General features: G+C 46.6%; 1 protein-coding gene and 1 long non-coding RNA gene across 13 annotated transcripts; one reads left to right on the top strand and one right to left on the bottom strand.

Moving 5' to 3' along the window:
* Positions 1-1,965: 1,965 nt before the first annotated feature.
* On the bottom strand, positions 1,966-19,249 carry Zfp14 (ZFP14 zinc finger protein). 12 transcript variants are annotated; one of them, XM_063270896.1, is made up of 6 exons: positions 18,759-19,064; positions 18,118-18,258; positions 14,958-16,705; positions 13,226-13,316; positions 8,453-8,579; positions 1,966-4,732 (listed from the first exon to the last, which is right to left on the bottom strand). In XM_063270896.1, exons 4-6 carry the CDS (start codon positions 13,238-13,240, stop codon positions 3,369-3,371), a joined length of 1,506 nt encoding a protein of 501 aa, XP_063126966.1. In that variant the 5' UTR covers positions 13,241-13,316; positions 14,958-16,705; positions 18,118-18,258; positions 18,759-19,064; the 3' UTR covers positions 1,966-3,368.
* A 1,725-nt stretch (positions 19,250-20,974) lies between these two features.
* Positions 20,975-23,515, top strand: LOC134483093 (uncharacterized). Its single transcript, XR_010059966.1, has 2 exons — positions 20,975-21,113; positions 23,109-23,515. It is a non-coding gene; the product is annotated as an uncharacterized LOC134483093 (long non-coding RNA).
* Positions 23,516-24,705: the final 1,190 nt, after the last annotated feature.

Genomic DNA, 24,705 nt, shown 5'->3' on the forward strand with positions numbered 1-24,705 from the left:
GCATCTACAATAAAAACCTCCTCAACCATATCTTGGAGCGATCATGCCCTCATTTTATACACTGGGAGGTAAAATTTTACAAATCTTCACTTAGACTTAGAGAGATGTCTTAGGGGTTTACTGCTGTGAACAGATACCATGACCAAGGCAACTCTTATAAGGACAACATTTAATTGGAGCCGGCTTACAGGTTCAAGGTTCAGTTCATTATCATCCAGGCAGTAAGCATGGCAGTGTCCAGGCAGGCATGGTGCAGGAGGAGCTAAGAGTTCAACATCTTGTTCTGGAGGCAAACAGAAGACTGGCTTTCAGGCAGCTCGGATCAGGGTCTTAAAGCCCACACCCACAGTGACACACCTACTCTAACAGGGTCACACCTTCTAATAGTGCCACTTCCTGGGACGAGCACATACAAACCATCACAAAAGACATGGCTTGGAAGAATGAAGCTTGTCTACATACTGCTTTTCAGAGCTTTTTTTTTCATGTGTGTTGTGGTGTGTGTGTGTGTGTGTGTGTGTGTGTGAAAGCATACGTGGAGATGAGGGGATGAGAGGTTGACATCAGGTATCTTCCTCAGCAGCTTCCCAGCTCAAGACAGAGTTTCACTGTGGATGCCCAGCTGGCCTGGGGTTCTTCAAATTCAGAGATCCACCTGCCTCTGCCTTGGGGTGCTGGGATCACAGGTATCATCCCAAATGCCTGGCACACTTTGTTGTTTTGTGATTGCCAGACAGTCTTACAGGCAGGTCCAGGGATCCATCAGTGACGCACACACCACCACTGCCCTGGGCTGCGGCCACTGCCCTGGGCTGCGGTTACAGGCAGGTGAAAGGCCTCCCCTTGCTCCCCATGGTTGCCAGAGCCCCCAAGTCGTCATGATTAGCAGTGTGTACTTTGCTGAGCCGTCTCCCTGATGTGGTCTGGTTTTGTTTTGTTTTGTTTTAATTTATTTATTTTATGTATGTGAGTACACTGTAGCTGTCTTCAGGCACACCAGAAGAGGGCATCAGATCCACTTGGCGGCAGGGGCAGAGGCAGGCAGATCTCTGTAAGTTCTAGGCCAGCCTGGTCTACGCATAGTTCCAGGTCAGCCAAGGCAACATGGTAAGACGCTGTCTCAAATACAAATAAATAAACAAACAAATACATTTATAAATAAATAAGTTGGTGTCCTACCGTCATCTATTTCTGAGAAGACTGGTCAGCCATAACCTTGAAAATTACCAAAGTACTAGCAGGATTCTGTCAGAAGATCCATCTTGAAACATGGATTGAAAATGCAGCAATCTGAGCATATATTGACTATAAAACTTTTTATATTTGTGTGTGGTCTTTATTTGCATACGTTTGTGTGTATGGAGGTGGACTTGTGCACAGGTGCATGTGGAGCTCCTAGGTTATCTCGGGAGTCATCGCCAATCACTTTTCCACTGTACGCACTGGAGCAGGGACTCTCAATCCAACCCAGAGCTCGCCGATGTGGCTAGATATGGCTTTGCAAGCCAACTTGCTTTGGATATCTGGTCTCAATGCCCAGAGGCTGAAACTACAAGTGAGCCACCCCTTTCACTTGGGTTCTGGGGATCCAAGGTTGGGTCCTCGTGCTTACACAGCAAACACTTTAACCACAGGGCCACATGCCCGGCCCCAATACTGACATATATGTATGCATAAAAAGGAGATCCCCAGGCAGCCGGTTGTCCTGAATGCTATCCTGGAGGTTGTGATTCAATATGAATGTGCTCAGAGAAGGGATTCTAAATGAGCTGCTTTTTTGAAATTTGAAGAAGTCATTTCCTCTGATTCCTTAATAGCTGAATTTTGACAACACACTCATGAAACTCAGTTTCTTTTCAACATGACATTTTTGCTCAAGCGACAAAAATCTCCCATTTGCTATAATTCCCTAGGTCTTACCTAGGAGAAATGACTTTGAGGTTTTTAAAGAAAGAGATGTGAAAGGAGGCATTTCTGTATTTATTACGTCCGTGGGCTCATCTTCCTTTCGCAGGAATTGACAATACTGACTGTGAGAATTACAGACGTTATAGTGCGATACAGGCTACCATGACTGCTCACTGGTCACATGTTAACTACGTCATCCATGCGACTGTGCGGCACGGCAGGTGGGCTCTAACCTGGTCCTCACTCACGGCCTACTTCCTACGGTATCCAGTTTCACAAGACCTTCTGGAGAGTAAGCTGGTCTGATTACCATATTTAACCAGTAGGACATGGTATTACGACTGGATGTTCTTCCCGTGATCAGACTGCACAGAGGATCACTTACTCTGACTAGCTGGCTTCCACCCTGCCAGCAGCCACCTTTCTTGGCTTGTACAATCTCATGAGAACAGCAGCCACCCTGGGACAGTCAATACGGCCAGGAGCCTCATTTATCTTTCAGCTGATGGCCATCCAGAATCTGAGAATCCCAATGGATCAGCTCTTAAAGGAATGTGTTCAGGTGTCTAACCTGTTCCCTGTCAGAGGAGAGCCAGCCTTCGCTGAAGTCTCAAAGACCCAACTAAGGCTTTCCTGGATATCAGGGACGGACTGCCGGACTAGGCAAAGCTAGAGCCCTGCCCTGAGCAGATTCCTGAGAAGGGCTTGACCTTTTCAAAGAAAGAACAGGTTCCCAGAAGACTGTTGCCTCCCTCTTGTCTAAGGAGGATATCTCGTGGTTTAGAGATTCACCTTATGTCCTTGGGCACTTCCCAGTACCCCCCCCCCCCAAGCTTCAGTTCCTGCTTCAATTCCTGCTTCAGAGCTTTAAATGCTGTACATTCCTCTCAATAAACAGACCTTGACAAGGACACTGCTTGGTCTCGCTCCTCCTGCAGGTATGGGTCCCCCTCGACTCCCACGAATAACTGGGTCCCCGGTGGTGGGGGCAAGTGGCACCCAATGTGGGGCTTGAGGTATGGACCCTCACCGGACAGAAAAAGAAGTTGAGGACCCTGGGTCCCCACTTGATCTATAGAAAACTTTAGACAACACACATATATTATTCAACCTACTGATTTTCTATTGATTTGTTACATAACAATAAATGGTATGTGTGATTGCTATTATCACCCATTTTTGACAGTGAGCAAAACAAGGCATTAATGCTTAGGGTCCTGTTCAGTGTTGCACTGGAAGAGGGTGGTTAGACGTGGATGACAACGGATGAGGCTAGATGTTTCTCTACACTCATCAAATATTCTTGGATGGAAATTTGCTGAAGATATGTAACGTAAGTGAGGATGGAGGGCTTTTAAAGCAGCATAGTCTTAGTTATGCTGACTTACACGCACAAGATAAATTATTCCCCAAAATGGATTTCCTGACATGTTGCGACTTGGGATACAGCTGAAGGCTCGTCAGGTTCCACTGTGGATCTTCTGGTGCTGGGTGAGGTGTGAGTGTTGTCGGAAGGCTTTCTTACACTCCTTGCACTTGTAGGGCCTCTCACCAGTGTGGATCCTCTGGTGTTGAGAAAGAAAGGAATAAAGTCTAAAAGTCTTGCCGCACTCCTTGCACTCATGAGGCTTCTCGCCCGTGTGGATGCTCCGGTGCTGTGTGAGCTGTGAGAGAAGCCGGAAGGGCTTTCTACACTCCTGGCACTCATAAGGCTTCTCGCCCGTGTGGATGCTCCGGTGCTGTGTGAGCTGCGAGAGGAGCCGGAAGGCCTTGCCACACTCTTCACAGCCATAGGGTCTCTCGCCAACGTGAATGCTCTCATGTGAAATCAGCTGGGAGTAACTGCTAAAGGTCTTCCAGCATTCCAGACACTCATAGGGTCTCTTGTGGGTATGGACTCTCTGGTGGCGAACAAGCTGCTGTCTCAGTCTGAAGGTCTTCCTGCACTCCTTACACGCATAGGGTTTCTCCCCAGTGTGAATGCTCTGGTGGACCGTCAGCTGTTGGCATATTCTGAAGGACTTGCCACAGTCCTTACATGCATAGGGCTTCTCGCCAAAGTGGGTCTTCTGATGCACTCGCAGGTCTGGGCCATACACGAAGGCTTTCCCACACTCCTTACATTCGTATAGTTTCTCAGAAGTGTGAAGCCTCTGGTGTCGGGTAAGGTGTGTGCACTGTCTGAAGGTCTTCCCGCAGTCCTTGCACGAGTAGGGTTTCTCCCCAGTGTGGATCCTCTGATGCCGAGCCAGCTGCTGATGTACCCGGAAGGCCTTCCCACACTCCTTGCACTCATAGGGCTTCTCGCCAGTGTGAAGCCGCTGGTGCTGTGTGAGCTCCTGGAGCACCGTAAACGCCTTCCCACAGTCCTTACACTCATAGGGCTTCTCGCCGGTATGAAGTTTGTGGTGTCGGATGAGGTGCGCCCGCTGTCGGAAGGGTTGCCCGCACTCCTTGCATTTGTAAGGTTTCTCGCCAGTGTGGATCCTCAAGTGTTGACTGAGTGTTGAGCGGCGGATAAAGGTCTTCCTACACTCTTTACACTCATAGAACTTTTCTCCATTCTGAACTCTCTGGTACTCGGAAAGAAAACTGTGCTTTTCGTACGTGACTTTTTTGGAGGTAATTTTCAACTGCCCAAAATAACCCTCCTGTGGTTCCTTTTGTAGCCCAGTCTTGGGTTTATGTTCCTGACCATCACTGAGACCAGAAACCTGAGGGCTAAGGTTTTTAATTTTCTCAATTAACTCCCACTGTACCGAATATACTTCACAAATGTCCTTGTCTAAAGATGAAGTATCAGTCTTGAATCTGGACTCCAGATCTGAAAGAGAACAAGAAAGAAACACACTGTTCTCTGTTCTAGAGGGAAGAAAAATTCTATGGACAGACAGCAGGGCCTAAAGCAATGCTTACTGTATCTCCTCTAAACTGGCATTTCTGGAAAAAAAAAAAGCCTACCTATATGCATCCCAAACCCATATCCCATACAAAATCCTGCACCAAAAATAATTAAGTTTACAGGAAAATGCGCAGGAGTTGACACACAACTACACACAAAACACTCACGATGCCATCCAGCTGCTCTGCCAAGGGGGGAAAGGTGTTCACTGTGGCCAAAGCTTACTTCATGAATATTGAAACAAAAAAATAAGCCCCTGTTTCAGATGCAGAGACAACACACGTGAAAATGAGCCCAAGCAGGCTCACATTTGCAATCCAAACACTCAGGGGGATGCTGCAATTTAAGGCCAGCATGGGCTACACAGAGTCTCAGGACAGCTTGAGCCACAAAGTAAGATCATCTCTAAAACCAAAAGGAAAGCTGAACTGTGTGTGATGTGTGCTTATTTTCCCAGATTCCAGGGAGGCTAAGGGAGAAGCGCTACTTGACCCAAAGAGTTAGAAGCCAGCCTGGGCAACATAGGAGAGTCAGTCTCATAGACAGACAGACAGACAGATAGACAGACAGACAGACGGACAGACAGATGCCAAGGGATGTGTGGTGGTACTTGACTATAATAATCCCAGTGGGGAGGTGGAAGCAAGAGGATCAGAAGTTCAATGTCCTGGGATTTGGAGACAGTGTCTCCAAGAAAACAAAGAATCATGGCCAGGTTTGGTGGTACATTTAATCCCAGTACTCAGGAGACAGGGTCAGGTGGGTCTCTGGGAATTCTGGGCTACTGGAGGAAAGGACAAACAGATGGATGGAGGAAGGCGTCCAGGAGCTGAGACCACAGCTGAGTGACCATGTGGCATGCAGGCCTGAGCTTATATCCCCAGCTCCCGTGGAAGAAGCCAGGGTGGCAGTGTGTTTCTGTAATCCCAGCACCAGGCGGGCAGAAGATGAGGAACCCTGGGGATTTCCTAACATGCCACTCTAGCCGGTAAATGAGTTCCAGGTTCACTGTGGCTGTGTCTCAAAAAATAAAGTGACAACACCACTGAGGAAGGTATCATACACAGATCTCTGCCTTCACATGCATGTGCATACACATGCACATCCTCACACATGAACATTTTCTCCTCAACACACACAAAGGAAAAAAAACTTAAGACCAACAAGAGAGGCCACGCCCACAATCTCCTGCCTCCGCTAGGATTGGTTGGTTTGCCTGTTTGGATGAGGAATGGATGCTGAGTTTTGTGGTGTAGTGTCTTTATATTAATACACATAACCACATGGTCTCTTTTGTTGTTCTTGTTTAAAATGGTGAAATGCTGTCTGCTCCTCCGGGTCAAAGGTTGGGCTTCATTAGATAAGCAGGGGTGAGGTCTGCTTGATTCCTGTAAATTATTCTGAACCTTGGTATTCTGAAAAAGGCTTACAAATGCTGGAAGAAGTGAATCGGGCTTTAAGTAGAAGCAAGAGGGCAGTGGGTTTGATCATGCCCGTATAACAGCTTTGATTACGTTAATAGCTGGCACCACTGTTCTGCAGTCACTTTGATGCGAGAAGACAGACAGCCACTTTTGTTAGTCACTTAGCCAAAAATGTTACCAGTGCTCTGAGCACTCCAGAAGACTTAGACAGGTGTTTGGAACAACGGACGATGCTCTTTATGATACTATCCAAATGGAGAGCAGCTTCAGAGATGACGAGTAAGAAGCCATCTCAACACCATGCTAAATGGATGGATTTGTGTCACTTATAAAACTTACAATGACAGTCACTGTAATTGGGAGAAAATGAATGCTGCTTCGCTGAGTTTTAATGCTCTGGATACTGCTGATAGAATTATTTGTGGCCTAAGGTCAGAAATTGCATCTTGGTTAAGCGTCAGGAATGGCAAACATAGTTTTATTGTGTTGGCGCGTCTTGTCCTGGGAATACTTTTATTCCCGCCCATTTTGATAAAGCTTGCCTTTAACAACATCAATATGTTGGTGGCCGGAGGACACGGCTTGAAACTTAGAATCGGTCCCCAGACAGAGGCACTAATTGAACAGGCTGGCAGTCAACGGCCTGTGTGATTCTGCACAGAGCCTGACCAACCTGAGACACACATTCGTTGCATTGGACAATGCATTTTCAATGATGGGTAAGGAGAACGTTCTTGTCAGAACAACCTCAGGCAGATGCAGTCTTGTCTATGAAATAAAATGGAGAGATGTGGAGGGCTCTTGGTCTCGCTTCGAGGATATTGGCCAGAATCTGACACTGGGCTAGGACAAGGAAGTAGCTTAGGATCTCGATCATCCTGATAAATCCCTGGATACCATAAGACCTTTGCTGATGCCTTCTCTGTTCCTTGACTACTTTGTTTATGCCTTAGAACTGACCATATTCTTCGAATGTTCCTAGAACAATATAAAAGCAGACTGAGGAAAAATAAACCCACACCAGGACCTGGTGGATTCATGTTATAGTGTCTAATTGTCTCTTTTTTCTTTAATCCTCATTCCCTCCCTCGAGACCCTGATGTCTGAGTGGGCTTGGTCATGTCCTAGTTTTCCATGGTTAGAAATGGGTGTCTTTGTTCATTGCTGAGTTTATCAGGCTGGCTGGCCTAAGTGCCTCCATGGATCCTCCTGTTTCTCCCCCATATCTCACCAGAGCAGTGCTGGGGCTACAGATGCACTTCCTGCCCCATGTTCTGTGCATCTGCGGACTTGAACTCAGGCCCTCCTCTCTGCACAAATATGACCCACAACGTCATATCCTCAGGCTCTAGTGCAGAGTGTTCTCATCTGCGGTGGGAATGATATATCATCTCTCTCAGAGCAGCTGTGAGGCTGTAGCCACTGCACAACACTCAGAGCAGTGGCTGGTCACTAAGTACAAAGGACACAGAGCTTTACCTCTGATCTTTACTGTGCTCACTGGGCTGAGAGGGTAAGACGCTCCTAGAAGCAGTGTTACATCCTTTCTAGTAGATCTGTCCACTGGAAAATACAAAATGCTTAAGACTTTTTTAAAAATTTATTTTATGTATATGAGTGAACTCTTGTCACACATGCAGAAAGAGGGAATCAGATTTCACTACAGATGGTTGTGAGCCACCATGTGGTTCCTGGGATTTGAACTCAGGACCTCTGGGGGATCAGCCAGTGCTCTTAACCACTGAGCCATCTCTCCAGCTCACTTGGACTTTTAACTAATTTTTCAGTACTGGGGATTGAACCTAGGGACAAACATACACACAGACACACAGACACACAGACACAGACACACACACACACTACTGCTAGAGGTCTGTTACCCAGAACTGAACCAGAACTCCTTGAGTTTTAAGTTTGCATCTGCCCACATTCATTACCTTCAAAATCAGAAGGAAGAGGGAAGTGTCTACACTGATTCTGGGTGCAAATGTGGTATAAAACCTGCTTTTGTAGAAAATACCTCTGCCGTATCAATCCCAGATACCAAGGAAACATGGACACAAAGGAAGCAGAGTCTGAAGAATGTGAGAAGGGCTCCTCAGGCCAAAATGGCTAGGCGTGAAACGGAAACACCGATTTCCAGTCTACCGAACACGGAATAGAAATGAAGTATGTTAGCACAGGAGAGAAAGCTAACCCCCGGGCTAGAGACACTCACCCAGTGAGATAAAATTGCTGTAGTTCTCCCACATCACATCCCTGTACAGGTTCTTCTGAGCAGGGTCCAGGAATTCCCACTCCTCCTGAGAGAAATCCACAGCCACATCCCTGAACGTCACTAACCCCTGGGGGGGAGAAACTTGTGGCACTGCATGAGAAAATTCCTTTTTCATTACTTTTAAGGAGACAGTGGAGACTGAAGGAGGCCCACACTGCCACGCTGTGAAGTGGGAGCCCACAGGGCACAAACAGCATGGGCTGAACAGTGTAACTGTGACAGAGACAGCAGGAGACTCGGTGTCTCAGAAGCAGAGTGGTGATGTGCTCCTATACAGTCCTGCACTCGCACATAAGTCAAGTTTATTTCCCATGTGTGTGCACATACACACATCCCGCAGCACATGCACGCAGGTCAGAGGACAACACACAACAGCCAGCTCCCCATATCACGTCAGATCCCCATCCAAGCTATCTGCTGCCCAGGATTAGATTTTCATTCACTTTGGAAACGACTATGATGAGACCCACAAAGGAACCCAACAGCACAGCAGTTATCTGCTATACACACTATGTGCTCCCATTGTACATTGTACATTGTACAGAAACACGGCATTCAGCTTCGTAGATCAAGAAGACACATAGATAAAGTTTTCTTCAAAAAAAAAAACAACTCATTCCAAATACACTACAAAATATCCAAGGCACAGGGACTCAGGTGCACTTCAAAGCCAGGTTGTACTGCAAACATGTTCCCTGGCACAATCAATTCTTTAACGTTTAAAATTTTGCTGGAAACTTGATCTCATCTTGGCTACATTAAATATGTCTAATGTCCCTTCTAACATTTAGATATTTGAGAGAGCACTTGGAAGGCGGAAACAGGAGGATCTCTGTGACTTCAAAGCCAGCCAGTCATGGCTACATAGTAAGACCCTAGCTAAAACAAAGAAACAGACAGACAGACAGACAATTATGTGTAAACTTGGCACAATTTCAAAAAACTCATGTAACTATTATCATCTTCCCTGCCCTGCCTAGTGGGTCTCACGGAACGTCTTCTCTAAGTTGCAGTTATGTCATGAAAATTCTGCGGGCAGCACCCTGGACAGTGGCTTCCTTTCTTCCTCATCCATGTATTTACTGGTTATATGTGTATCCATCAGAGGGTGACTTACCAGAACCAGCTCTCTCTCCACCACATGAGACCCAGGGGATAAACTCAGGTGGGCCTTAAATCCTCCATGTAGGCCATAATTACAGTAATCCTCCTGCCTCCAGTCCCCAAAGGGTCAGATTGCCGCCACGCTCAGTAGCAACAGTGTTTTTTAACGAAGATCAATTTTGTTTCCCAAAAAGGCATATTTGGATACAACCTGATTGTCACAACAGTGGGAAAGGTGTGTGCGTGTTCCAGGGACCTGTTGAGCTACTGTCACATGGCCTGTTGTGCACAGATAATCCTCTGCTATATAATATTTTTCTGGTTCAAAATGTCAGTGGTCACAAAGTTGAGAAATCTTGCTCAAATCAAGTACATCCCATAAAAACACACAAGGGTTTCTTAAGGGGTTCTTCTCTCGGGAAGAAATCCACCTTTTCTTTTTGAGATAGGGTCTTCCCATGGAACTCAGGCTAGTCTCAAACTTGAGGTCCTCCTGCTTCAACTCTCTGAGCACTGGGACTGTAGGGATGTAGCACCATGACCAAGGCAGACGTGGGACTTTGTCTTTTGTGTATATTCCTGTTCTCATCGCTGTCTGCCACCTAAAGGCTGATGTGGCACAGCTGAGACTGACAATGGCTACTCATAGCCTCAGGGAAGGCTTCCCACATCATGCAAGGTCATAAAAGGTCACCCTCAGGAAGGAAGAGAACAAGACCCTATGTAGGCATGACGCTATTGTGCACTGTATGAAGGTTATCCTGATATTATTCAAATGCTGACTTCTGAACCCCCATATCTACTTGCAATCCTTAGTCTAAGAATCTCCTATCTCAATGTTGTATAAATATTGCTCCCCAATTATTCCCTGAATGGTCAATAAAGCTAGCTGATTGGCCAATGACTGTTCAGGGGAGACAATACAGCTAGACGTCCTCCCAGCCAGGGAAGGAGCAGAGAGAGAAAGGAAGTGGGGATTAGCCATGGAGAAAGAATCCAGGAGAACATGAAAAAACACCTGGAGCCTAGAGAGCCAGATCTATACTAAAATACAATTATCTTGAGGACTTTGACTGGGAGGCAGCCAGATTAGCTTAGAGGATTAAAATAGAGTGTTCCGGGTTGGGGATTTAGCTCAGTGGTAGAGCGCTTGCTAGCAAGCGCAAGGCCCTGGGTTCGGTCCCCAGCTCCGGAAAAAAAGAAAAACAAAATTGAGTGTTCCGTTGTTGTGCCCTTAAAGCTTGATAAATTAATAGTCCAGTCTTGATTATTGGAATCTAGCTGTATTAGGAGGAAAAGCCATTGTAAAAAGCCATTGACAGACCCTTGGAGAGACTTTGAAAGAGGATTAGGTGTCACCGGTTCCCACAGGAAATACGAATGGCTCATATGAATGTCCTGAAACCTATTAGGTTTAAGAGGGGGAGATGGAAGTAACCCGCAGGTGGTGGAGCAGGCTCGGAAGGAAGGCATGTGGACCGGCCACAGGATGCACAGCCGGTACAAGCAGGGAGCCCACGGCTAGGCCATGGGCCCTAACAAGACGACAACATACTAATTAATGATTCGTTTAATTTTAACTTTCCAGGCAGGGTCTGTAGCTCTGCCTTAGCTTGGAACTCTATGCAGACTAAGCTGGCCTCGAACTCACAGAGATCCTCCTGCCTCTGTCTCCTGAGAGCTGGAATTAAAGGTGTGGACCTCCATGTCCACTCTCACATGGATGTTTAGATTTTTATCACGTCAGCGTTCAGTTACATCCCTACCTAACCATCTAATGGTAAAGCCTCGGACAGCTCAAGGTCTCAGCACATGTGGAAGCCAGGGGTGGGTGTCCAGTGTCTTTCTATATGTTCACATTAATGATACATGCACTTTAAGACAGCCACAGGGGTCTGGTGGCTTAGCATTCTACATAGAATATAATTAGACTCTCATGAACAGTTTTTTTTTTAAATGTACTGAGCTAAATCATTCCATTTAAAGTTCATGGTTACAAACTAAAGCTAGGTAGTCACTGTATTTGTCTAAACTGGAAACAGGAGGATTGCACGTTCAAGAACAGCTTGGGCTACACAGTAAGACCCTGTCAAAGAGAACAGAGGGGAAGGGAGCAGAGGGGAGAGAAGGACAAGGGAAGAGAGAGGAGGTGAAACTAGGGGTGGGTCTGGGAAGGAAAGGGGATGGGAAGAAAGAAAAAAACAAGGAAAAAAAGAAAAATAAGTTCAAATATAGGAAAAGTAAATCTGTGGTGCTTAAAGTGAAGAGACTGTCTGGGTGTCTGGATGGGAAGGGACTGAGGGGACAGCTGAAGTGCTTGCTAGGCCATCCCTCTCTTGACTTAGAAGCAAAGGCGGCTCGGTTTATGAAGATTCACTCAGCTACACATTTATAATTTGCACTTGACAGCTGAAGTGCCATTTGGGGGACTAGAGAGGCAGCCCAGTCAGTAAAGCATGAGGATCTGGGCTTGGACTCCCAGCCCTCATGTACAAGGCCAGGCATGGTCCTGTAACTACTGGAGAAGGGACACAGAGACTCCTGGGGCTTGCTGGCCGGCGCGTCTAGCTAAATGACTGAACTCCATGACCAGGGAAACTGTCTCAAAAATAAGGTGGAAACCCGATCTGAGAAAGACACCGAGCCTCAGCCTCTGGCCTCCATGCACGTGTGCATAGGCAGATGCACACATCTTAAAAAATGAAGATGATAAAATGCCACACTGTACTGGGGACATAAATAAGAGAAAAGAAGTTTCCCCTGGAATTTGAGTACTAAAAATTAGGGTTAGCCAGATGGCCCGGTGGGTAAAGCTGAATTTGATCCCTGGATTTGACCCACATAAAATTCAAGACAGAAAACCAGTGTCCTCTGACCTCTACATGTGCACCACAATACACATGCACATGTGCGTGCACACACACACACACACACACACACACACACACACACACACAGAGAGAGAGAGAGAGAGAGAGAGAGAGAGAGAGAGAAAGAATGAGAATGAGAATAAAACATTCTGAGGGCTGGAGAGATGGCTCAGCAGTTAAGAGCACTGACTGCTCTTCCAGAGGTCCTGAGTTCAATTCCCAGCAACCACATGGTGGCTCACCACCATCTGTAATGGGATCTGGTGCCCTCTTCTAGCCTGCAGTCACATATGTAGGCAGAATGCTGTATATAAAATAAATAAATAAATCTTAAAAAAAAAAACATTCTGAAAGAAAACCTGTAATTATTAAATCAAAAAGATGCCCCACGGGTAAACACTGAGAGGGGACCGCAGAGCGCATCTGGGGTTTTCTCATGGGTTTTACCGGGGCTCGATCCCCATGGCTCTAGAAGCAACAATGTGCAGATGGGGGAGGCTGAGCCTTGGTTGGAGGCAGCGTGTACAGCAATGGGCTGTCTCTGAGAACTGGGGAGGCGCTCACAGAGCTCGGTAGGTCAGCAGGTTCAAGGAAAGGAGCGACTGTTAGGAAACCGAGTGTTCTGAGGAAATAGGCACCACGTGTGCAGTGCACCCTTGTGGTTCCGGCACTCAGGAGGCAGACAGTAGGATCAAACATCAAGGCCAGTCTGGGGGAATGGAGAAAATCTTTAACCTACCTGAGCGCGTGCCATAGTGTGAGAGCTGCAGGAACCGGTTGGCTCTTCTTCAGTATTTCTTTACAGAAAACTGGGTTTCAGACAAGCAAAGCTGGAATAGAAAGAATCGTGAATCCAGATGTGCCTAGAAGTTCTCAAACTAATTTACGTAATGATAGGTTTTTTTCCCCTGTTGTTCCTGCTTCCAAATCACTTCTCATTACTATATTCATCCCTAATCCCAAACCCACCCCCAAACCAGAGGTTTATACAGAAAGGTCTGAGGAAACCCAGCAGTCATTGCTGGTCTCCTGCTTTCATGGAGGACCCAGGTTCAGTTCCCAGTACCTACCCAGTGGGTCACAACCATCTGCAACTCCAGCCCTAGGAGACCTGACTCTGGCATGGGTGGGGTACAGGCAAAACACTGTTCACATAAAATAAGCTTAAAACATGTGCCACCAAGCCCAGCTAACAGGCAATTCTTGACCATCAATAATCTAAAAGCCAAAGAGTACACAGGTAGATAAAGTCAATGTGGTAAATTACTCATGATTTTTGGACCTAGGAGATGAGCAAAGCCAGAATGTGTTATCACAGCTAACATTGTGTTGAACCCTTCGTCCATGGTCGAGTACTACCTGTGGGCTTTACACCTTTGTCTGTTTCCTAGTGGGGTCGCCACTGTTGCACTGAGACGAGCATTTCAGGCTTTGGACAAGGCAGGCAAACACTATTCCATATGCAGAGCCCTCACTTGCTCAGAACAATCCAGTACAGTAGGCGTCGTCTCAGATATGAGGGAATTATACACGGCACAAGAGAGAAAACACAGCAGTACAATGCTGAGGTCTGAGCTTAGAACCTTGGCCGTCCACACCCCAAAACCCACACTACACTGGCCTGCCTCCTCTAAGACCTAAATCAGTGGCTTCCAACAAGCTCACACTCTGAAAACTTTAAACTTCCTCTCTTGTTACCACAGACCTCTCCCTAGAAACCATATGAATCACCATATGTACGAAGGTGACTTAATCGTTCTACACTATGGGGTATTATAATCCTAAAAACATCCTGCCCCCAAATCTCTTTGCTCTGAGTTCTTAAGAACCAGAGAAGCAATAAGAAGGGTATGAGGCTATAACTTTCTTAGCTGTAACTGGCAGATGGATCCATTCAAGTGGCCCATTCTGTTGGAGACATCCAGTAGGAATGGGGTACTATGACCAGGCTCCGATGCTGTATATATAGAAATGCGTCTCTCTAGCTGTTGGCTAGATATCTCCATTGTACTAACTGTAAGGCTTGTCTTGCTCCTTTGGTCAATGTTCTGGGAGAGCGTGGGTGACAATCTCATCTTAACATGTCAAATAGGGGCTTAAGTTCAACAGTAGTGATTTTTAAGAAAGGGAGAATTCAATTTATATCTCCTGAAACTTTTGGAAGATCATTTAACATTATGAGCTTATCTAGTCTTAATGCTAAAGGCTGGTGGGTCACTGTCTGTGTCCTTAAAACAGGACCCAAATAATTAAAAGGCTGTCACACTGTGTTTTGTCTGGAGCCACCTTAAGCCTATGGGCAGACCACTGAGAAACCAGCCGCTGTAATACTTCCTGTAGGTAGGCTCTGTCCGCGTGGGGAAAGAGGATGCCATCCACACGATGAACCAAATAGGCCTGAGTGCTTATCTCTAACGTTTGTAAAGTCATAGCCACAAACTTTTCACAAAAGGTAGGACTACTTTTTATACCTTGCACAACTTTCCATTGATACCACGACATGGCTGACTTAAATCCGTAGAGAGGAGACGAACGGCAAGAGTCACTGGATGTATTTGGTGTTGGCGGAGGGCTGAGACATCACCTCATTCTCTCCTGTACAAGGTGTTTCTCCCTGAGCTCTGACAGGAGGGAGCAATACTCCATTCTCATGGTATCTTGAACAGCAGTAGCTTTCTCAGGGAAAACCCTTTTGACAACAAGGGCGTGCTGTTTTTTGACACATTAGTGTGAGTTGTGATTGCCTGTGGCATTCTGCTAGAGCCTGGAGATGTCCCTGTAGCAGAAAATCTTTTCCCTTTATTTTGGAAATAGTCCCTACAGCCAGGTTATCCACATGCAAAGCAAGCCTTGTTTCTTTTCCCCCAATTATTTTCTTGATTCTTTTTTTTTTTAAAGATTTATTTATTTATTATATATAAGTACACTGTCGCTGTCTTCAGACACACCAGAAGAGGGCATCGGATCTCATTACAGATGGTTGTGAGCCACCGTGTGGTTGCTGGGATTTGAACTCAGGACCTCTGGAAGAGCAGTCAGGTGCTCTTAACCGCTGAGCCATCTCTCCAGCCCTATTTTCTTGATTCTTAAAAAATTGAGTAGTGGGCTGTTTCCTTGGAGCAGTTGTAATAGCTACTCCCTGCCAGTGTGTGTGTGTGTGTGTCCGTCCTCAACACATGGATAGCTACTCCCTACAAATGGGGGGGGGTGCTCCACACATGAATAGCTACTCCCTGTGAATAGGAGGGGCTGACCTCCGCACATGGTCTGCTGTTTTCCTAACTGGTCTCCACAATGTCTGCCAAGCAGGGTTCACGGTTCTCCAGGGCCATTTGCTTAACTGTAATCTGTGCAGCTTCGTCTTGTGCGACCATCTTATGTTCCATCGATCAGGACAAGCAGGCTCCCAAAGCTTCCTCAGCCTTCTGCATGATACTAACTAACCCTGTGGTTTTATCATCCGCAGAGGGGAGCCTCCTCCATGCAGCTACAGCAACAGTTGAGCACTGAGAGCCTCCTGGTTAAGATGTAACTGATCGCATACCAAAAACCAGGCCCCAGATCCCATTAGCATATCCAGGGACATGCTTGCTACCTTTTTGGCAACTTTTTGAGAAGCAACCTTTTTTTATTTTTTATTTATTTATTTTTTTTGTCCATTCCTCACATTCTGCTTTCTTTTTTTTTTTTTTTTTCTTTTTTCTTTTTTCTTTTTTTCGGAGCTGGGGACCAAACCCAGGGCCGTGCGCTTGCTAGGCAAGCGCTCTACCACTGAGCTAAATCCCCAACCCACACATTCTGCTTTCTATAAAAAAAATGTTCCCTCCAGATAAACATGACCATCACAGGGGGTCACCCATCACCTATATAAGGAGAGGCAGGGGCAGAACTGCAGTGGGCTGTTTAAGTTCCTTGAGGAATTTATAAGGCAGGGGCTCTCATGAGGGCTCCTCATTCCATTCATCATTAAAGAAGACCGGGAAATATCCAAGCTGCTCTCGAAACTGATGGGCTTGCCTAGGCGCTCTCTTACATCCCACTGAAGTGGCAGCAACAGTCTTCCTTCCTTAGGCTTGGTAAGCTGGGATGGGGTCTTGGAGGTTAAAGGAGGCCAAAGTGGATTGTGATGTTTTTTGGGCCTCTTCTTCCAAGTCTTCTCACGGGGAGAGAGAGGCTTGTCTTCCTTCTCTTCCTCCCCATCTTCAATTTTGAACACTTTCTGAGGAAAGGATGATATTGAAGGTTTACTTTGAGGTTTGTGGGGGAGTGGGGAGCTCACTTTCACCTGTATCTCTTCCACCATGTTCTAGATGCTCCTGGGCCCTTCCCATCTGCAGCGCATCAACCGAGAGTTTGTAGTAGGACATGGGCTTTTGCCAGTTAATCTCAAGCTTTAACGCCCAAAGTGACCTCTTTTTTTTTTTTTTTTTTTTTTTTTTTCTTTTTTCTTTTTTCTTTTTTTCGGAGCTGGGGACAGAACCCAGGGCCTTGCGCTTCTTAGGCAAGCGCTCTACCACTGAGCTAAATCCCCAACCCCCAAAGTGACCTCTTAACCAGGTGCTTTGGCCTTCTGCCTCAGTGACTAATGGGGTTAGAGTCTTGACAAATTCTTCCTTTCCGGTAGTTATTCACCCAAGGATCGAAAATGGATTCTGCTTGAGAGCTGTGTTTTTTCAATTGTGTTTAGACGGTCCACAAGCAAAGCTAAAGAGAAGCTGGCCAGCTTTATCTGGCTGGCACAGCCATATCAAATGGGAACGCCACGAAGTCGGCACAGCTGTTTGACAAAGATCCAGCATGGCTGAGTCACAGGTCACGGTCAGCATTGTCTCTCACTCCTAGCCCCGAGGCACACAGCTCTGAAGAGGCTTGGCAGCTGAGGGGTTTGGAACTGGCTGTTGTTGTTGAGATTCGATTAGAAGAGACAGAGATTAATAGAACCTTAAATGCTATCCTGGTTGGGCACAGTGGCGCACATTGCAGCCTGGAGGCTGAGGCAGGAGGATCACCCACAAATTTGAGGTCCCGTTGGTTACAGTGAATTTCTGGTCGGTATGAGTACAAATTGTTTAAAACAAAAACAAAACATGCTATTCTGGTAAGAAGGGTGGTTTAGGGGCTGGAGAGATGGCTCAGCGGTTAGGAGAACTGGCTGCTCTTCCAGAGATCCTGAGTTTAATTCCCAGCACCCACATGGTGGCTTACAACCATCTGTAATGGGATCTGATGCCCTCTTCTGGTGTGTCTGAAGACAGCAAAAGTGTACTCGCATATATAAAATAAATAAATAATTCTTAAAAAAAAAAAAGAAGAGTGGCTTAGCAAATGAATCTTTCACAGTAATTAAAAACAAACTAGCAAAGCCTCGTGGGTAAGAAAGCTGCAGCCTGGAATGCAGAGATGGGTCAGCAGGTACGGGCAATGGCTGCTCTTGCAGGGGACCCAGGTCACTCCCAGCACCTACATGGCTGCTGCAACTCCAGTTCCAGACAATCAGATGCCCTCCTCAGGGCTCCTCTGGCCTCCTCAGGCACAGTCACACTCAGCACAGTTACACATGTAAATAAAAGCAAACAAAAACACCCATATACAGAAAAAAATGAAAATTAAAAAAATTTTTAAATTAAAAACCTGTGAGGCTGGAGATAGCTCAGCCATTAGAAACAGTGGCTGTTCTTCCAGAGGGTGCAAGTTTGATTCCCAGAACCCACATGGTGCTTCACAACCTTCTGTAGCTCCAGTTCCTGGGAAGTAGATGCCTTTTCCTGGCTTCTGGCGGTATGTGTACACAGAGATACACATAAAAAAGATAAAAAAGAAAAAAGAAATTTGTAACCACACGAAGAGGGCAGAGGCCTTCATTTAACAAGACATAATCTCTGAGCGATGGCTTCTATTAATATGTATTAATCTGTCTCTTCTACCCTGGCCTAGTTAACACCAAACTCGTTGCTTCTTTCCAGGTTAAGTTCATTTTCACTTTCACAGTAATGAGGGGCAAATGTCTCCACGCCTGGGAAAAATAAGGATTGCACTTCATAGGACGAGAAAGAAAGTAACTTGGCTAATTTTTTTTCCCACGGTAATGTTGGGTCTCTATGTATGCAACAACAATCGTTTCCTGCATTTACTGCATTTATTCCCTCGCCTTCCATAAAATCAACAAGATTGGGGAAAAAGAACGAATCGGAAAGGTGCAAGCTTGGTGACCTAGGGACACCCCCCCCCCCCCCGCAACCAGTCACTTCAGCACTTCCACACACTTAACCCACTGGAAATGGAGCGCCGCGGATGGAGCAGACACTTGCCACCACCGGAGGGTCAGGCCTGAGAGGCGATGGCCACCGTCCACCGGGGCTGCCTGGCGGGGAGGGAGAGAGGACAAAGCCGCCCTGCCATGGCAGCTGCGGTGCCCTCACTCTGGGGTTCACACAAACTCAGCCATGCTGGGCTTCTGGGCACTGCAGCAGGAAGACGAGGACGCGACGGGGCACGCGGTGTCCACTCAGCGCCACGGACTCCAAGTCTCTCAAACCAACTGAAAGCCAACCCCGCGCCCATTTCCTCAATGCAAGTGACCGACTCACCTCTTGGAACAGACGGGCGCTAGGCAGCCGGAAGAAGGCCGCGCGGAGGCATGTGGGAAATGTAGTCCATGGTGGGAGAAACTGGTCCGCCGCAGCGGAGTGCGCAAGCGTGGTCCGGGCTGTGAGGGGCTGGAGGCCTCTGGGTGTCATCTTGGGCCAGCTGGAAGGGCTAGGATTTACTGCTGCCCTCTGACCCCAAACGTAGCTCACTGGGCTGGGGGTTGTGTTGTCGCCCTACCAGGGCTGAGATTACCCGTCATCACATTATCACACGCTTAATGTGTGAGATAAGCACACAGTGGGTACCCCCAGCGAAAGTGTAGGCATGATCAGGGCACTCAGTAAGAAATGTCTTCTACGGGTGCAGCACATCTACACAGGGAAAGTTGCTCAGGCTCCTTGGAGTCCTAGATTTCTTCCTTTGCTTTTCCGTCTCCCCCACTGTCCCTTCCTGCCGTTGTATGTATTGCTCTAATCGTTGGTATTGTCCTTAGGTTTTGTTTTGCAAACTGGAGATGAAACCAAGGCCTCCAAGACTGGGGAGATAATTCTGTTTTTTTCTATCACAGTGGTTCTCAACCTGTAGGTTAAGATTCCCCTTGGGGGGGGCTGGGGATTTAGCTCAGTGGTAGAGCGCTTACCTAGGAAGCGCAAGGCCCTGGGTTCGGTCCCTAGCTCCGAAAAAAAGAACCCAAAAAAAAAAAAAAAAAGATCCCCCTTGGGGGGCAAACGACCTTTTCACAGGGACCACCTAAGACCATCAGAAAACACAGACACTTACATTAGGATTCCTAACGGTGCAAAATTACAGTTATGAAGCAGCACTGAAATAATTATATGGTTTGTGGATCACCACAACATGAGGAACTGTATTAATGGGTGGTAGCATTAGGAAGGTTGAGAACCATTGCTCTGACATCTTTGTGTCCGGGCCAGGAGACTGAGGCATGCAGACCGCAAATTCAAGATGAATGAAAAAATAGGAATAAAAGGAGAACATGACTGCTCCTAAGGGATCGAGGTTTAAGGGAGAGCACAGGCAGAGGCACCCGAAAGCGACCACAGTGAACATGACTGGCAGACCGAACCAGTCCATGTGAGGAGGGGAGGAAGGGAGGAGGACAAGTTAGAAGCCAAGAGGCCAAGAGCAGTGGCCAAGAAGTGTAAAAAGACCATGTAGCTAAAATGACAGGGCTATGTAGGAATCAGAGAAGCTGGGAGAAGGGAAGCCCAGTCCTGGGCTGGAGAGTTTGGGGTAGAGTGGGTAAACTATGTTAGTCACGATGTCTCTGTAATAGGTGCTGGGATGCTGATAGAAGCTGATGGCCAGCATCTACTTTGAAATGTTAACAGGCAGGGTGGAGAGATGGCTCAGTGGTTAAGAGCACTGACTGCTCTTCCAGAGATCCTGAGTTCAATTCCCAGCAACCACATGGTGGCTCACAGCCATCTGTAATGGGATCTGATGCCCTCTTCTGGTGTGTCTGAGACAGCTACAGTGTACTCATATACAGTAAATAAATTAAATCTTTTTTTTTTTTTTAAAGAAATGTTAAGCAGGCACCTCAGTTTGTCTCACGTTTGAGACCTATCACAAGACCAGTCTGGGTGTTCAGAGTGGGTTCAAGGGTATCAATCAGGGTTATCTAGAGGAACAGAATTGATAGAATGAATGTGTATGATTAATTATTAATTAAATTAATTTATTAAGTAGTAGAACACTTGTCTAATGAGTGTGAAGCCTGCGTTCAATCACAGTACTTCCCCTACAACGTTCTTCTATGCATCTCTCTGTTGTGTCTACATCACTAAGCTACCTGGAATTGTTTTTTATATAGTGTATAGACCTGCGAGTGACCTCTCCCAATTATTGAAAAAGACTCTTAACTTTTGATCTATATAGACTGTGACTTATGCTGCCCAACACTTCTTGAAAGACCCCCGGAGAGGACCTTTCCCTCAGGAGGAGTCCCAAGCGCCCAATGACCGAGCCGAGTCCACTCGGATGCAATCAGCAAGAGGGTTTATTGGAAAACACAGGTACCTGCGGGCACACAGTCTCTTCGGAGGACTTGCGCGCCCAGCAGCTCCAGCATGGGGCTTTTATAGGGATTGGGGAAGCAGAAGTGGGCGTACAGAAGCAGATGCATAGTTACGGGGACTGGTGGATTCAAACGAGGCACATAGACATGTTCACATATGATTGGCTATTTCACATGATGAGGTAATAAGGTATAGCTACACACATTGGCAGGTTTGGGGCATCCTGGATGTCGGGGGCTGGGGGCTTATCTCTTCCTGCCAGGTGGCCTGTGAGTCAGATCCGGTACTCCTGGTCTGTTCTGCATTCCTTTCCTTTTATGGTCTGTTGTTAGTTCTAGCGGCAGGGCGGGGCTGCCTGGACTTGCTTTTCACGGTGTTTAGCCCTGAGTCTGAATTTAAAACTTACTCTTTTAACTTCATATTTTTAAACCTCAAATCTGTATAATTTTCCTTTCATTCTTACTGACAAGACTGCCTTTAATCCCACTACTCTGGAGACGGAGGCTTGTGGACCTCAGTGAGTTCAAGTTCCAAGCCAGCCTACATAGTGAGTTCCAGGGCGGTCAAAAATTACACTGAGAGACCTGCCTCACAAAAGGGAGGGAAGGTGCTGGAGAGCTTGCTCCGCAGTTAGGGGCACCCGATACTCTTGCAGGGGACCCAGGTATGATTTCGAGCACGCATGGAGGCTCCTAACTGTCTGTAACTCCAGTTCCAGAGATCTGTTGCCAAGCACACGCCAGGCATGTATGCGGTGCACAAACATTAGTACTCATGTATGTAAACATTCATACAGAAAAAAGATGACGACTTTCCAGCCGCACTACAGAGGAGTCTTTGTCATACGCCACGGGCCACAGCTTTGGAGATCCTTCTCTCTATGTTGTCCCAATGGTCCTCTTCCTCATTTCTGCACCGATACCACACTGTTTGAATGCCTGCAGCACAGAGCACATTAACACATTCGAGGAGAAAAACACGTCCAAGTGCCAGATGACACTGACAACATCGAATCGGAATCTCTGACAAAAGGATTCTTTAGGAACTGTGTGAAATGGATCCAGAGGAAATCCACTTTAGTTGATCATGAACAGCATGCCAAGTCATTTCCTTGAAATCAGGAGCATGACTGGATGGCTCCTAGTATCATGGATACCAAGCCTTGTTTTGGGGGTTCTGCCACAAATTTAAAAATTTTTAAAACCAGTATAGATATCCAGAAAAAATCTGCACATAACTTTATCTATTTTCATTTGACAAAGATGACTACCTGGGAAACCAAGACTCTGGGAATGTTCTACCCGTGGTGTGTTCAAAGGGGTGCTGCTGACCTCTTGAAATACTTTTCCTAAGAAAGCTACGGCTGGACCTATATTTAAATTTTATATGTGAATTTTTAATTTATGTGACATCACAAGTACAGGTTTAAGTCACCACCTAGCAGAAGTGTCCATAATTCACAACAGATTAGTTCTATGTGAAACTCGGTGGTGGGGGCGGGGATCAGCATTGGGCCAGGGTCTTAGGTGTGGGACTGGTATTGGATTTGGGCCTGGTTGCCTTGTCACTGTCTGGCCTTAGTCTTAGATTGTAGGATCAAAAGCCTCTCCCTGCACAAGAAGTTTGCATTCACGGAATGTTTTCAGCCAGAACAAGACCCTTCTGGGTCTCCAGCAAGGTTTGACCCCTGCTGAGCCCTGCCTTTGCATGTGGAAGCTTTTTGTCCCCTACTGGGAGCAGTCCGACCAGGTACTTCTCACCTGAGTCAAAGAATTAGGTTGGCCTTCCTGGTTATTTTCCTAATTTATTCAGGTCACAAAGTTGGTCCTTTGTTACCGAAGTCTCAGCCAGGGTTCCCCACTGTGCTTGGCAGATACCTGCTAAGCGCTGTACTTTGGATATATAGTTTGGTCAATAAAGAAACCAGAAGCTCTCTTCCTCTTCTGGCTTGACATGAATAACCTGTGTGTGTGTGCTTCTTTCATCCCGCAGGCTTTCGCCCGATTCTCGGTACCGTGTCAGTGCAACTCAGGCTGGAGAGATGGCTCAGTGACTTAGGGCCCTTACACCCTGGCAGACACAACACAGGTGGTTCACAACTGTCTGTAACTTCCGTTCCAGAGAATCTAAAGCCTTCTTCTGCCCTGAGGGATGTGTGTAGTTCACACACATACACATAAAATAAAATCTTTTTTAAAAATATTACATATCGGGCTGGAGAGATGGCTCAGCGGTTAAGAGCACCCGACTGCTCTTCCAGAGGTCATGAGTTCAATTCCCAGCAACCACATGGTGGCTCACAACCATCTGTAAAGAGATCTGATGCCCTCTTCTGGTGTATCTGAAGACAGCTACAGTGTACTTATATATAATAAATAAATAAATCTTTAAAAATATTACATATCTGGTATGGATTTTTTTCTTTCCTCTTTAAAATTAAAAATTTGAGACAGGGTTTCTCTGCGTAGCCCTGGTTGTCCAGGAACTCTCTCTGTAGACCACGCTAGCTTCAACCTCAGAGATCTACCTGCCTCTGTCTCTCAAGTGCTGGGATTAAAGGCGTGATCCATCATGCCTGGCCTTGTGAATTTGTTTTATAGAGAGGCATGGAGCTGGGAACAGTAGCCCACACCTGTAATCCCAAGACCTCAGAGCTGATACTGTAGAACTAGAGTTTCATAAAGGTTACTCATTGTCAGAGCCCGAATGTGCAGAACTAGAGTTTCATAAAGGTTGCTCATTGTCAGAGTCCGGATGTGCAGGGCCGGACGTGCCTGAGGGAGAGCCAGAGATAGGACTTGCCAAACCAGCTATCAGCCCCAAGGACACTGACCATCCGTAGCCACCCCCTCCCCTTCCTTCACCCCCCTGAGTGAGATGAGCCACCCTACCTGCCTGCTGAGCTGCTAGATAACACATACTCCTTGCTGATGTCATTTCGCGCCGAAAGTAACTGTGCACCTTTTGAATTGACCAATCATGTGTAACTGCGAGAATGCCCCTTACCTCCCCTATATAAACCCCTGAGTTTAGAGGCTCAGGGTCGATTCCTCTGTCTCCTGTGTGAGATACGTGTCGACCCGGGATCCCGCTAAGACCCGGGATCTCGTTAATAAAAGCTACCTCTTGCTGTTACATCAAGAATGGCTACTCGTGATTCCTGGGGGCACCCCACCCCGCGATCGGAGAGAGAGACGCGCTCCCCGTTTTGGGGTACGCTCTTTCAATACAAGAAGATTACCAGTGATTCAAACCTAGCCTTGGTTACAGTGAGACCCTATCTCAAGAACAATGGGAGATAGAAGAGACATACGGCAAAACATGTGAACTAGCAAGTTCTGTAGTTTGGTCATAGAGTAGATGTGCAAGATGTTCAATTCATTATTAATCAGGAAAATATTAGAATACATATTAGTTCCAGCATAGGGGTACATGCCTAAAATCTCAGTATTTGGGAAGCAGAGGTAGGAGGTATCAGGTGCTCAAGGCCAGCCTGAGTTATATAAGACCGTGTCTCAAAACACCACAGCTACCATACACACGTCAGGAATGAGGGTAAAAGGAACAATTTTACTGGTTGAAGATACTG

This window comes from Rattus norvegicus, chromosome 1 (assembly GCF_036323735.1).
Source record: "Rattus norvegicus strain BN/NHsdMcwi chromosome 1, GRCr8, whole genome shotgun sequence".
NCBI lineage: Eukaryota > Metazoa > Chordata > Mammalia > Rodentia > Muridae > Rattus > Rattus norvegicus.